This window comes from Hylaeus anthracinus, unplaced genomic scaffold (genome assembly GCF_026225885.1).
Source record: "Hylaeus anthracinus isolate JK02 unplaced genomic scaffold, UHH_iyHylAnth1.0_haploid 2, whole genome shotgun sequence".
In the NCBI taxonomy this organism is placed as follows: domain Eukaryota; kingdom Metazoa; phylum Arthropoda; class Insecta; order Hymenoptera; family Colletidae; genus Hylaeus; species Hylaeus anthracinus.
Genome location: NW_026534838.1, coordinates 5,930,237 through 5,945,983, shown reverse-complemented (window position 1 = coordinate 5,945,983; position 15,747 = coordinate 5,930,237). Strand labels below are relative to the sequence as shown.

The 15,747-nt window shown below is 41.1% G+C and overlaps 1 protein-coding gene across 2 annotated transcripts in view; it reads right to left on the bottom strand.

Annotated features, from left to right (window-relative positions):
• Window positions 1–15,747, bottom strand: part of LOC128892904 (zwei Ig domain protein zig-8-like) — a 242,943-nt gene that overhangs the window by 15,133 nt on the left and 212,063 nt on the right. Inside the window, exons 4-5 of one of the 2 annotated variants that reach the window (XM_054153542.1) lie at window positions 6,685–6,895; window positions 807–866 (exon numbers count right to left, since the gene is read on the bottom strand). In XM_054153542.1, the coding sequence (XP_054009517.1) occupies window positions 807–866; window positions 6,685–6,895 (271 nt within the window). The remainder of the gene's footprint in view (window positions 1–806; window positions 867–6,684; window positions 6,896–15,747) is intronic. The other variant, XM_054153543.1, reaches the window with a different exon arrangement.

Genomic DNA, 15,747 nt, shown 5'->3' with positions numbered 1-15,747 from the left:
AAGAATATTTACGAAACTGACTGTATATTCTCTCCAAATGACAAATAGCCGAGCCACTCCGTTCCTATTCGTCATGCTCCAGTTCAACACGTTGGTCGCCACGTCACCCAAAAATATACGACAAGACTATTCATCGATCTACTAAAAAAATCAATTCCAAAGGTAAGACCACAATGAAAATAAATTTTGAATAAAACTTCCAAATTTAAAAGGGTTAAAAAATTAAATTCCGCGTCTAATGTTACATTAAATCTACCCATCAACATTCAAAATTTCAACTTTGTTCACGTGTTTCAGTCCAGGCAGCCAACGTGTCGACAAGCGCAAACACCGAGAACTATCGAGCATCGACGCGTCGCGAGACGGCTCCCGATATTCCGAGGCTGGTCGAACACACGCTGCTCGCGTCCACGAAACCGGAGAGCCTTGCGCGGCGAACCCTTTCCTCGGCGCGGGCGATTACCGTCTTGGCGATAATTCGATGGTAATTAGAGCGTAGGCGGGCGAACGCGTAACACGAGGTCGTGGGGGTCGCGGCGATCAGCGAAACGGCCGGTGAAGTCAGCTCGACCAGCCCTCGTAAAACAAAACCATCCTGGCGAGGGTTGCATTAATTAACGCTAAACGGAGAGGACGTGCATGCACTGATAGAGCACGAGCCGAGCGCGCGGGCACAGAGAGACATGCTAGGCCAGCGAGACAGGACGGGCACAGGCAAACGATCCTCTACACACTGGACGGAATAGAACGTCTACCGAGCATGTTCAACAGCTTGGAAAAGGAGTCTGTTCTTGCGTGATTCTAACCTGAGTTGAACGTCCGGTGAATGGCGTTCGGTGTGGTGGTGGCGGGGACAGGGGCACTTTCTGGAACGGGAGGACAGAAAAGATATCGAGTTAATCGATTTGAGCCTGAGAGGTCTACTGTTTCGTGGCTGGGCCCCCGGGGATTGAACTGCCACCGAAAGCACCCGTGATACGAGCTCTACGTGCCCTCCTCGCTCGATATGCATACACTAACGCCCAAAAGTACCCGGACACTTGCCAAATATGTATCAGCATCGCACGAAACTTGTTTAAGTAATGCAGCGACCAAGCTGAGACGATTCTGAGCAACTATTTCCTTTGCAAGAATTACGGACGGTGCTTCGTTTTTGAATTATTGACGAAAAACCGTCGACCAATCACAGCGCCCCAGTAGCGCGCGCTCAGTCGCGAGAACATAGGCGAGAGCTAGGATTGGTTGGCCACGCGTAGGCAGTTAAGTGCGCGCTACTCGGGCGCTGTGATTGGTCGGTGGTTTTTCGTCAATAATTCAAAAACGAAGTGCAATATGACATTTCTGCGAAGGAAATTGTTGTTCAGAATCGTCTCAGCTACCCTTCCACCCATTTTCGGTTCTTAGACTAATTCTGGGACACCCTGTAGACGGGTGACGTGGCGACCAACGTGTTAATATACGTGTAAACATATCGAAGAACTCGCTGAACTCGTTCTGTAGCAGAGATGAAACAAAGTGAAACTTGAGATTCTTCTAACCATTCGATCTTGAATTCGATCTATTACATTTTCTATTTCAGGAATTTTATTTCTGCATACTCATTATATAATTTGTACATAAAAATTAATTCTATCATCCTGTGATACCTCAAAAAAGACAGCAATAATAATTACACAATTAATGTAAGCGTTCTGAATACCTTTGGTACAAAGTTAAACTGTGTTTTATGGAATAAAAGCAAGTTTCGTCAACAAAAGTCCGGGTACTTTTGAGTGGCAGTGTACGTGTGTACCGTGCAAGAGCTGTTCGTTCGTTGTGTTCGTAACGCCACCCTTACCTACACTCCCCTTCCCCCGACCCTCCGATTCTCCTTGTCCTTCTTTCTGTCGCGATAACAGTTTCGCGGCTCTTTCCAGGGAACGCGCGCATTTATCTTTGACTCGCGACGCGAATTCGCGAGGAGGAGGTTCGTTTCGATGCAACGCGGACGGACGTTTCGATCAACGGCGGGTTGCACGGATCGGGGGATTGGGAATCGTGGTGAAGTCGATGGTGAAATGGGTTTTAGAAAAATTTTTCTGGGTTTGAGGTAGGATTCACGACTGCTGAGATCTGTTGATGTACTCTCGAAAGCAATTGTGCTTGAGGCAAAGTTCCTTTTCTCTTGGGGGGATGAAAATGCGTGTGAATTAAGGGTTAGGTGAATTAGTAATTCAGGGTAGTGGAAAAGGGCCATTTAGGGTTTTGATGTTTTAATAATAAAATCAGTGTAGGCTTGGTGGAAAGCTAAATTATATATAATTACATTATCGTTTACGTTTAGTTGTAATCATATGCACTTTCATTTAAAATTAAAAAATTGGATTTCATAGTGTTAATATTTTATTGAAAATAAAATAAGTTTCCTGTGAAGAACCCTTTTAATATCCAAATCAGCAGGAATGCAAATGCATGTGCTATGTGAACTGTGAGTAATTAAAGAGTTTTGCAAAAGGGGCTTTTTAATAATAAAATCAGTCTTGCTGAAGGCTTAATGTTATGAAGTATATCCAATTGTTTAATTTCAAATGAAAGTGCACATGATTCAAATTAAAGTGCGCATATAATTAAATTAATGTTAAAAGAATTAATATAATGAAATATATACAATTTTTTAAATTCAAATGAAAGTGCAAATGATTAAAATTAAACGTGAACAATGATATCATTTAAAAAATTCATATTATATAAATAAATTAATGTTAAAAGAATTAATTTAATTAAATAGATACGATTTTTAAATTTCAAATAAAAGTGCACATGATTAAAATTAAACGTGAACAATGACATCATTTAAAAAATTCATACTATATAATTAAATTAATCTTAAAAGAATTAATGTAATTAAATATATACAATTTTGTAATTTCAAATGAAAGTGCACACCTTCAAAATTAAATGTGAACAATGATATATCATTTAATCTTTTATCCAAATCAAAGTGATAAAGTCTCCTACGACAAATCCTTTGAATATTATAATAAAATCAAATAAGAATCTCTCGAATTTTACGAACCCATCCCAGTCTCACTCATCCATTTTTTCCAGATATTTGTACAAAACACCCCCCGTAATTGCTAGCCACTCCACTGCACGGATCTCCCGTAATTCCTCCAAGATTTCATCGCTCGAATGTTATGTAAATTATCCGAGCATTGAAAATTGATACGTACAATCTCCATACGAACTTCAGACGAGCGAGACTCGCAATCTCCGAAAGTACTGACGGTTTCTTTGCGTTCGCGCGAGGCAACGTTTCCTTATTCATTAGATACATTTATTCTCTGAGAAAATCCAGCGCCAGAGATCATACTTAAAGCTCCCTCTTCCCCCCGGTCTCACATTCAAAGGTCTTCGAATTCAATTACGTGCGGAATGGTATTTCATTGAAGCTCTTGTGTCCGAATCATTCGACCGCATTAGAGATTCAATTCTCCGCCAGGCGACTGACTGTATCGCACTCGGTTTTCATCGCGCCGAAAATATCGATTTCAGTTAACTGACGAGCAATTACTATTACGCACGCTGGTCGCGATAAGGACTGGTACACGAGGCTATACGAGCATAATTAATGAACAGCACTGCTCGTGCACGCGAGGCTACGAAATCTCGCGAATCGGAGTAACAATTTGCTCGATGCCGTTCAAAGAAACCACCGGGTACGTAAACGACGGTTAATTGTTCCATCTCGTGTGCAGCAGAGGCTCGAAATTACTTTATGTACGTGATGAATGTAACAGGGTTGGGATGAATAATTTACATAAAAGATTTTGTAGGATTTGGTTTTTAAATAATGTTTCAGGTTGAATTTTCTGTAAAAGAAAAATTGGAAAAATCTGGAAAAATGGTCGAGACACGAAGCAGTTCGTAAATTTCAAGATTCCTGTTCGATTTGAATATTAAAAGGGTTTTTCGAAGTTGAGAAATACGATGAAATAATTTACATTGTTTTTTCAAATTCTCTTCAGAATATAAACAATAAAAATAATAAACAGCGTTTATCTCTGTTATTAAGGAAAGTTGTAAATATAAAAAGTTACGACTATACCAAGTGCTTCGATGTTGAAATTTAAAAATGTTCAAAAAGTGAAGATAATCGATTTGTGCAGCGGCTCGTTTAGGTGTCAGACAAATTTTGTAGAAACAATCGCTCGTTCGACCGTGAAAAGATGATTCGACGCGCGCAAGACCAAAGGCGCAAAATTATGAGCGGTTCGGTAAAATCGCCGAATAACACCGCCGTTAAATCGCCGCTATAGGTAGAAACGATAGAATTCATTATTAAATTACCGAAACACCGATACGATACAGAGAGCGTTATCGTCCGCCGCGGTTATTTGCGATAGAACTCCGCTTGAACCCGCGTGTATTGTTATTCGTTACAGGTTACCGCGCGCGCGATTAATAACGATAACGTGTAATCGCTGAGATCGATAAATATTTGCAGCGTCGAATAATAGGGACTCGTTAGCGCCCAGCGATACATTGTACGGCGACCGAGGACACGTTGAAAAAAACGAAGTTACGACCCAGTGCTGAAATAAATCTCTCGTCAAATAAATGACCGAAATTCCATTTTTCACGAATTTCTCAAATACTCGCTAACTATTGAATGAAATTGTTATTTCTAGAAATACTACGTAATATCCTGGATGAATTCTATTCTCCGCGCTACGATCCAAGCAGGAGGTCAAAAATATCCCTCGAATGGCAGCCAACGTGTCGTACGCGTGCATCACACATGCGGAGGTCGACTTTTACTATCGATTAACCTTTAATTCAAGTTTCAATCTATGGTCAAACCTGTTTTTGCGCGGTCTTGTTTTATGCTAATTTTTCTTATGCGGTATATGAAAATAATATGATATCGCACATTTGAATTTAATAACGGAGAACGAAGAGACGATTGAGTGTCATGTAAAAATTAAGATTAATTTTGAAGTGAGATTAAATTTAAATTAATTATTTCTTCTACTTAGTCATAGTTTCTCACGAATTTTATTTTATTCGTAGGCATAAGTGTTCCTTTAAAATGAATATTTCCAAGTAAAACTTTTTTTATGCGGTCCCATTCCACCGCATAAAAAAGAATTTATCTTCAATACAGCATGAAAGTGAGATTAAATTTAAATTAATTATTTCTTCTACTTAGTCATAGTTTCTCACGAATTTTATTTTAGTTTTAGGCATAAGTGCTTCTTTAAAATGAATATTTCCAAGTAAGACTTTTTTTATGCGGTCCCATTCTACTCCATAAAAAAGAATTTATCTTCAATACAGCATGAAAAATTATTTCCTATATCTATTTATGAAATTTCTAAATATTCCGTATCTTCCTTTTTTTGTATTCGGTCCCTGCCGCACAAAAACAGGCCCGACTGTAATTATTTCGCAACATACTCTCGGCATCTACGCCTTGAAGGAACTACAGAGTAATCGATTTTCCTAGAGCGGGGTGAGGGAGCCTTCTTAACGAGCGAACAGGACGATGCTCGATAATTCACGAGTACTTTTAATTGACACTGCAACGTCGCCGCCGCTGTAATCGGAAGTATCGTTGCAGCGCGCGGCCAACGTTGACAGGGCAATCAATTAGGCGAATTAATTGTGCGACAGAAGTGCCAGGGAGACGGAATCAACGGTGTGCAGGCGCGTTCATCAAACGTTTCTCACGGTGGGTAGCGAATGCAAGTTGGGCTGAGAGAAAAAGAACACCGTCGGGCGTCGTCTCAAAGAATCTGTACGTATCACGGTGACAGGCATGCAAGGCGGTAAGCGTCAGTCATTTCTCGCATGCTGGTGCGTAGTCAGGGTACCGGAAGTGTCTCTCCTGATCGTTCGAACGGTAGACACGTACGCAAGCGTTTGGGAATGTCTTTCTCATCTAACTCCATTACGCATGATATTTACACTGGTACTGGGACTTTTGGAATGTTCTCGGTTAACCCTTCCGCGATCCGTGAACGGTTCGCGAAATGTATATCGCTCTTGGCCGAATGTCGTCGAAGTTTCAAAAATCACGAAATTCGAGTGATATCTAGCAAACTAAACGGTAAATTAAAACAATGTTACACACGGGTGCGTACTGAGATGTAAATTTTAAGTTTTCAAAGTTATGAAAAGATCTGAACTGTTACTTTTTATCGAACCAGCTTTAATCAGAATTTTCAGGTCCGAAAGCTTCTCTTGTTCCTTTCAAAATTCACTTTATAAATTCGCACTTGTAACGAGACTTTTAGATATAAGAACGAATGTTACATTAAAAGATTATAAGAGAGATTACAAGAAAAATAAATTCTTCTTTACATACTTCATTATACTTTACACAAAGTATCATTTAAATCAAAATTTTCAAGTTCGGAAGCTTCTCTTGTTTTTTCAAAATTCACTTTATAAATGTACACTTGTGAAGTTTGTCTTCTAAATATCCTGAAAGCTTCTGAAAAATTGGAACAATTGTCCCACTAGAAATTATTTCGATCTCGATCTTCCCTCGATACTTTTTAACAGTGAAAATTAATATCATCGGTACTGATTTGCAATGGAATATAATAGACAGTAACGAATGTGTTGGAACATGGTTTCAGCGCGTCGGCCGCGAAAGGGTTCACCGCTACGATGATGGTCGCGCAACATCAGCATTACCTTCGACTCTCAACACGAAGGCTAAATTCATTTTGGGCTCGGTGTTAACCTGGCATTCGTAAACCCCGGCGTCACGTTCCTGGACGTAAGCGATCTTCAACGTCCATTCGTTGGATGTTTCCGGGTGCTTCACGGAAAATCTTTCGTCTCCCGTGTACGCGTAGATGGACGAGGTGAGTATGTGTAAATCCCTTTTACGTATCCAGGACACCTGAAACCAAAATGACAGCGAGTGAGCATCCGTTTGGAATCTCGACGAAAATTCAGGGACCGACGACTAAGCTCGACTTCAATACCTCTTTCGTTTTGGGGATTCCTTTTCAAAACAGGAAACCAGAATCTCAGAAAAAGGTGCATACACGTCCATACAGGCAACCGAAGCTATGAAAAATTTAAGCGGGAGTAAGTAGAATTCAAGATACTTTGCTTTTAATAGTATAATTTTCTTTTATAATTGCACTTGATTATTTAGAATGCTATGAATTACTTTTAGGCAATCAAAGCTATGAAATATTAAAGCATGAAAAAGTGGAATTCAGTAGCTAGTGGACACTTTGCTTTTGATGCTATAATTTTCTTTTTCAATTGCACTTGATTCTTTAGAACGCTATGAATTATTTTCATGCAATCAAAGCTATGAAAAATTAAAGCATGAGAAAGTAGAATTCAGTAGCTAGTGGACACTTTGCTTTTGATACTATAATTTTCTTTTTCAATTGCGCTTGGATTTCTAGAATGCTGGTGTGCATTATTTTTACGTCAATCTATCCTCTCTGTCGCTTTGTAACATTACTGACGATTATTATTTAGCTATTCTTTCTTACTAATTTTACAAAGCTACATCACTATTTATGCATTCCACAATCTTCATTTGAATTTATATTACAAAGGGAATTTCAAACAATGTACATTATTTCGTCGCATTTCTCAGCGTTTTATATTAAATAATTACATTGTCTCAGCTGTTCCCTACACGAAAGACGACGACTACCGAATAAATGAGACGGAAGTATCGACGAACCGCTACGAATCGGCCGAAATGAAATTTCCTGTGACGTGGTCGATCGCTTACGGACGCTTTGTGATGAATAGAATTTCAAGATTATTCGCCCCCTGCAGTGGTGTGGATTTACAAGGGTATTGCTGAAACGGTCACGGTGAAACAATGTTTGACGAGAATATAGATCTGTCAAATCTGTTAACAGTCGTGTAATAACATTCCCATTGATCTATCGGCGCACCTGTGGCGATCTAATAATCGTATCGTCGAGCAGCGCGTATCCAATTTTCGATGTGTATTAGCATTGACGAAATTGTGGTAACGCAAACGTCATTATACGTCAAACCATAGACGAGAGCTGTTAAATCGTGTATCGGTGACGTTATGTTCGTTAACGTCTCAAATGGAATTGCGTAATACCGTTCGCGACGAAAAGACAAATTCGTCTAATTTTAATTACTTCCTGTTAGTTCAAACAGGATCATTTAATTTTATAATTCTAGGATGGAATGTTATTTAATACAGATACTTCACTCTTTATTTAAACTTTGGATATCACTTTGGTTAGGATAGACAAATTAATTCGCTGGATTATAATTGAGGGGAGTGCTAGAATCAGAAGGTAACTCCATTTTTTTTTATGATTTTAAGGTAAGAACATAATCACGGATTTAAAACATTCCTTTTTTTGGAGGAGCAATAAGGAGGGAAATTTGAAGAAATGCAGCTACCTCCTTATTGCAGCACACTTCTCAATTATTATAAATATATTAAATACGTAATGTGCATAATGAAAATGTTGTCCGAGGCTTCGTTAAGGAGATATTATCAGTAGGGTACGCGCTAGGCGGCCGCAGTAGTATAGGCCCGCGCTAGCCAGCCGCCCCATATTTACGGGACTGACTGTATACGTACTCATTTAGAGAGTTCTAGTTCCATCTTCCTGATCACGACTTAAAAATAAAATTATCAAGCGTACAAACTGAAAATAAATTCACGTGCACAGGAATTCGAGTAGTAGAAATTGCTCCAAGCATCCAGCGACGCTCTCGCCCCCAATTTTCGGAAAACACGTCGAACAGGATTAAACGGCTGATGAGAACAGCGATGAAACGTGATATTCAATTAATGCGGGAGCTGCGTACGCGGCAGGCGGCCGTGAAACGAAACGACGAACCCTTCCGAAACGTCTAACAGCGAAAACTTCTCGAGAGATCCTCCGCCGTTTCGACGTGTTCCCGTCTGCCGAGAGGGATTGCATTTCTCCTCCCTGTCTCGTCTCTCTTTCACCGACTCGCGGAAGGATGCAGCCGGGAATAATTTACGAGGGTGAGAAGATCTTCTTCCCCGGGAACATACGTTTAACGATCCCCCATTGCTGGGGGTTAGAAGTGCCGCCACCCATAAACGCAAGGGGTTGGAAAAGGGAGCTTCGCTGGGGGAGCGACTTTTGGCGCAGAAACAGAGCCGTCGGACGTCACGTACTTCTATAATTGTTCATCCGGCGCGGAGACATTCGACGATCGCTATAAACGTCGGTGATCCGATAGGGGGTGGCGGATTTCGGACATTTTTCTCGCTGCGTATATCGGAACCGGGTGCCTTTATGAAATTCGTAGCGCGTTTTCCTCGATTCACTGCGGTCGTTGAGCTGAGGAATTATTCTCGGATAGATCGTTCGAGTATTAGGCGAGGGGGGTGTTCGATCAGTGTTTCATTATATGTATATATGTAAATAAACTCTACACTTGTGTATATTTATAATAAAACACTTATTTGAAACACATATTTGGAGGCATTAAAATTATTATTTAATTTAGACAAATATTTTCAATAGACATAGAGGTATGAATATTTATGGGACTGATTGTAGTTACCAGAATATTTTAGTACAGAATATACGTACACTAATTAAATAGATTAATATACTTTTATATTATCTATTTTATACACATGGGATAAAATGTATACAGTCAGTCTATGTGTCTAAATAAACTTTTCAATATATACATATACAAGCGTAAAGTTCATCCTCGTCCATATTTATAATAAACCATATAATTTACACAACAATTATATATTTTAAAGTGTATATTTATGAGACTGCTACTAACCTAACAAATTTTCACAAAATTTCCCTGTTCAAGTCATGTTCCACGAATGTATGACGTAACCAGTGGAAGAATCAAACGTTCAAATATAAATCTGCCGTATCCGTTATCGTCGCGCCATTTTCTCCTCGCCGGTTATCGTTTCGCGCCTTTTATATCTAACGGCCGAGCGGCTTCGACTCGGAAAATTAAATATCTTCCGGGTCTTGCGCTCTGGCCCCACGGGTTCGGATCTCGTCGTAAGTTACCCTACGGACGTCTTACAGTTTCGAACTCCGGCTCCCAGGCGTCGAGATTACAGGAACAAGGATGTTACGTGCTCGACGCGTTATCGCGGAATTTCGCCTCCATTAAAGTACAACGGGGCGAGAAATCTGCAAATAAAAGGACCGTTGCCCGCCACGGCGAACCGCCCTGAAACATTCTTCTGACAGTCCGCGTGCGAGCATTTTAATTACGGAAATATTTCCCGACGGAATGACAAGGGTACAAAAGCCCCGCCATAGTAAACATGAACATTGTTTGTGCTCCATGGAAAACGTAATATGATTCACGGTTGGCTGCGCTTTCTTTCCAATGGGTCCCTTTCTCTGTTTTTTAGCGGAAATGATTCTCCTGGTCGTTTCGAATCGGAAATCGATCTGTTTTCGGGCGTTTCGCGGAGATTCGTGTTCTGGAAATCTTGCAACGAAATTTGGAAAGCGATTTTAATTTTTGCATTTTTATATGACAATATTTCATGAAATTTTTAATTTTTTTTTTTCAACGTATATTAATAATGGATTAATAATGTACATTTTTGCATAGAATGGAAGAGGTCTCTTTTGTCAGAAATTCATTATAATGAAAGCCCTCCTTATAATAAATTTATGTGTGAGAAAGCAATCCATATGTGTTCAGTTTGATTTCAGCGCGGCGATGTACGTCGTACACTATCGCGTCTTTTGTTCCTTACTCTACGCACGTCCTCGCGACGTTCGTTTAAGTTAGTCCGCATCACGAGCTGTTACCATTAACATGTGCTCAATATATATGTATTCATATTCTTCTTAATTAAATATACTTATCCAATTTACGTGGTGTTATAATCCTGTCATTATGAAAGTAGAATAGAGAATTAAAATGTTATACATTACTCTAATGAATTTTCCACCAACATCGCAGAAAATTAATCCCGAACAGGATTTTATGCGATCATGTTGTACAGTAATACGTTATTTTATATTCATATTAAAATTGTTCGGAAAAATTCGATTTTTCTATTTTAAATGAAAATGCAAATGCAAATTTTCTCTTTAAGAAAACCCTTTTTTTTATGATTTGTAAAAGCAGATCTTCCTTATATAAAAATTACAAGGAATAAATTATCCATCTATTCATATACTTTGTTCACTTTTAAATACCATTAACCAACACAAGGAAAATAAATGCGCTTCGCTGATCATATATTTTTATATTTTTTCTATCACCCCTGTATCTACTCGTAATTCGAATCAGACATAATTCTGACTATGCGTTTTCCGACTCGCTATCAAATGTCTCTGTGTTCTGCTCGGTTGGCATCCTGACGAGTCCACTATTAGGTCCAGGACGAAACGCATTCCTTTCCACCATCCTTTTCCATCTCTCTTCCATCCTTTCTCATTTTCGACCATCGTGGCAACGTGCGAGGGTTTCCTTCGGTTTTGGCCTCTCAGAGCCACGAAGATGCGCCATTTTCTGCTCAGGTCAACCCGAAAGCATCCCGCAAAGAGGGCTCTTTGCGCGGTTACGTACACCTTCTCCCTGACGCGATCCCTATTTCCTATTAATCCGACAGCGGCGAGCGTCAGGATTTTCTCAGCAAATTCTAGCGCACCTAGCACACAGACCGAACGAAATCTATAAAAAAGGACCGATTATTTACCAGTAAACACATAGCACTTACGATAATATATATTTGACAGGAATTCATAGTTAATAGGAAAATATCAGGAAATATCACGTAATCAATTATGTGAATTATCGACATTTATTGTAGTGGTATATTTAAATAGTTCATGCAGTAATTGATTTTGTTTAGTTAGATGTAATTCAAATACTAACAAGTACACTAAGGACCAAAACAACATTGTAATATTGTTGAATAAATATTATTTCGATCTTCTGGTATAATGAGCATAGTAATTTATGCGAATTATCGACTTTTAATATAGTGGGGTATTTAAAGAGTTCATCCAATAATTGAATTTCTTTTTTTATTTATTTAATGCAATTAGAACCTCTTTATAAATATTATTTTACTACTTATACAATACATACGTAATACATAATACATAAAACAGAATGAATTACTGCTAAAAATTAAATTTTTAAGTAACAATAATTGATCTTGTATAGTTCGATACAACTCGAACCTTAATAAATACACTAAGGACCACCCAAAACAACATTATAGAATTCTGTGCTTCAAGAGAAGAATCTTAACACACGTCAAAAGAAAATCTTCATTCCGAGGTTGATGAAAATCCTTCAAACATTTATTATACAAAAAAAATCAGGCCTTCGAATAACAAATAATAAAATAATCCGCTTTCCAAATACATTCCCACTCAAATAACGTCACCTAAAATACAGAAACAGTGCCGAACACCAAGTAAATCAAAAATAACATTCGGTCATCACTTGAATGCTGGTTTATTTCGATTACACCCACCCCTGTTTATCCAGAAGGAACACAGGGAGCCTCTCAGCGGCCCATAAGCAAGGGAACGAAGTCGAGCCTTAACGCGGAGTACAGACAGAGGTCGAAATCGGATAACGGATACGTAGCAATTTAACCGAAGAAGAAACACGAAGAAACGAATTTCACCCCGTCGCAGTAAGGAGCTTTCTCGCGATCGGAATATTTCCTCCTTCCGTTCGTCCTGTCCTTCGTGTCCCGTGGAAGCAGTCGACGTACGTGCAGGCATTTTCTAAACGTCGCGGCGACTACTGTTGCGGCCTCGACGCGCAAGCAAGTCGCGTTTCCGCGCGAGGAGGGTGGGCGACGCTTCTCCGCGACGGAAAATGGAAGCCACGGCGAACGATGATTTTCCCAGCCATTCGCGGTAATTTCTCGGGATAAAAGGTTCTCGGTGCCTCGCAGAGGGGCGGTGCTCGAAGGGTCGGAGGAAAGGTGGTGGAAACGGCGGCAAGCGTTCGTCTGAGGTAAACTCGATTTACGGACGACTCGATGTACGTCTCTGCTTGCACTTGTCTACGTGCGCTCCTGGCTTTCTTATTTCGCTCTTACCACGGCTTTCACGGGATCCACGGGCGCAGTCGAGCGTGTCAGTCAATTTAAGGGCGACAGATCGGTTTGCCTCAATTTTATTTCGTACGTACCAGAGGAGCGGCAGACGCGTGACAAACATTGACTGACGCTTCGAACGACGCCGCGCTCGGTGGATTTTCGTAAAATGTCGCGCCTCGAGAGACGCTCCAGAGGTGAAGCGTCTCGATGCTTCTTCGGATATTAGTATTTTTTACCCGGGAATTCCCTGTCGTTTTGTTCCCGGGTTGCTTCGCCTAGAGGAAAATTGTATCGGTCTGTTGACTTCGCGACGAGATGCCACAAATATATATTCTTGTAAGAGGATATAAGAGGTAAATGTCGCTGTTGGTAAATGAAATTCATTTTAAAAAGCGTTTATTTGGGCAGGGAGACTCCGTGGGCCGTGTGTGGACCCAGCGGAGGCTCAGGAGGCTCAGGAAGCTCAGAAAGCCGATTTTAAAGGTCCCAGGGATGGAGGCATCGGGCCCCTCCACGTGGGGTCTTATAGAGAAGGTAGTAGGGGAAACTAACCCCCTCATTCTGGAACTCATGTAAGCTGGGAAGTGTCTTGTTGAGTTATCACGTGATCCAGGCACTTCCCATGTAGCTTAGGCGGGTGTAGTCCCGTACAACCTCGACTCCTCCCCCGGAAGTATGCATTTGTCCACAAAAAAAGGAGAGGTGTCCTTCGAATAAGGCCTCTAGCCCTTTCCTGGTGTTCTAGTCCTAGTTGGGGCTGTGTAATCGCTATCCTTCGACCACACTCGGGCGCCACTACCTGAATCCTACGTCATCCTACGTCCACCCCTCCCGAACCCCGGCGACCGACTTGGTACCATCCATCGCACCGATTCGTTCCGACTAGAACCGTCTACCGTTACAAGGTATCAGGTGATGGCTGCTGGGTACAGCTTTCAACAACCTCCTCGAGACGCTAACAAGAACAGGAATTTTCTTATCCTTTTCAGATGTCATTCGCACTGTTCCCCGTATTATATACTCTCGGGATGTCTCTTCACGCCCCGTCGTCTTCGAAATATCGCACACACCGCGATAGTACTACGGCAGCTCCTAAAATCGCGGCAAGAGCGATAAATTGGAATGCCCTGTAGGAAATTCTCTAGAGCCGGGATGATCTTTCGTATCGACACACTGCAAATTATTCGCTACCGCGGAAATGTCAATCACCGTGGTCTCCAACGATCGTTTTATCGCAGGCTGGTCGGTGCACGGCCAATAGAAATTAGAGATACCAATTAGCAGGTGGTATCAATTTAACGGTCCCTCGGTGTCGTTCGTCATCGTCGTCGCGGCAGCAAACTGTGCTCGAATACGAGTATTGGGCCGTTGATTATCGTCGCCGTCGTTATCGTTGTCATTACTTGAACATCCCGTCGGTTTCGGTCCCTCTGTCTCTATCCCTCTTGTCGCGGTCTCTATCCGCGCCACGAATCACCTAGCCTGGTCGTTCATTACCTGGCCAACCATGCTACTCGGCTGATGGCGAAATGGAGGCACCGACCGTTTATAACACTCGATATGCGACCTAATAAATCGGCAGCTTTTCGGTCAATAATCCACAGAACGGTTCACACTATCGTCCAACGAATTCCGCGCCTGCTGTTTCTGGCTGTTGGCTATCGAAAGAATCCTCCAGAGTTATTACGTGTACAATTTTATCGCGGTTGAAGCAGCCTTCCTTCGATGATTTTATTTTATTATGTTTGGCACGTGTTTAAAGAATTTATTGTTTCTATTTTTACTCTGTTACTCTTTAATATATACTCATTATTATTCCAGTTAATAAGAGTTAATAAAACCAATCGCAAACATCAATGGCAACGATATTGTCGAATTTAGATGCACTTATTGTAAACATCGAAGAAAGATAACTGATAAAATATGTGAGAAGTCTCTAGAAAACCACTCTGAGTGCCACGTTCCACCTGAAATCCGCAAGTTTTCCGTTCCTGGCGTAGTACATCCCTTTAAAGGCGACCCCAGTTTGCAGTTTTCTATAGTGGAAGGAAAAAAACGTCCGAAACATTAGCGCCCTAGGGAAAACGCCGTGACAGAGGGTGGAAGCGGTGGTACCGCAATATAAAAATTTTTTTCCTCCGCGTAGCCAGGACAGGGTCCGCCGCGTCAGTCAATTTAGCCCAGGACTGTCGATTAAACCGTCGTGCGATACATTTAGCGGCAACGGCTTGTTTCCTGTCTGGAACAACCATTAATTTTAGGCCAGGCTGGGATATCGATAGCGGAACAGATGCCTGTACTGTTGATAAAAGCGCGTCCATAAAGGTAAGCTTTACAGGATAATAACACGTGTATGCTTGACGTATGGCTATTCCACTGACCTGCTGGAACAAATGAGTATGAACGTTTTCCAATCAACTCGACATCAAAACGTGTCGCTGGGAGAAGGGGGTGGAGGGGACGAGGTGGGAAAAGGAACGTCGAAAATTCACGGACGGCTCGGCGAAACGAAAAAATTCACCAACGCTGCGTGTCGCGTTTGTTGAAACAGGTTTCGGTTACGTGTGTACCGGTCGTTTCGTTCGGGTTAATGGTTTCGGGGATTTCATCGATTCGACGCATTTTAATTTCAGACCCCCGAAATGCGAAGGGTTGGGACGTATTAGAACTCGAAACGT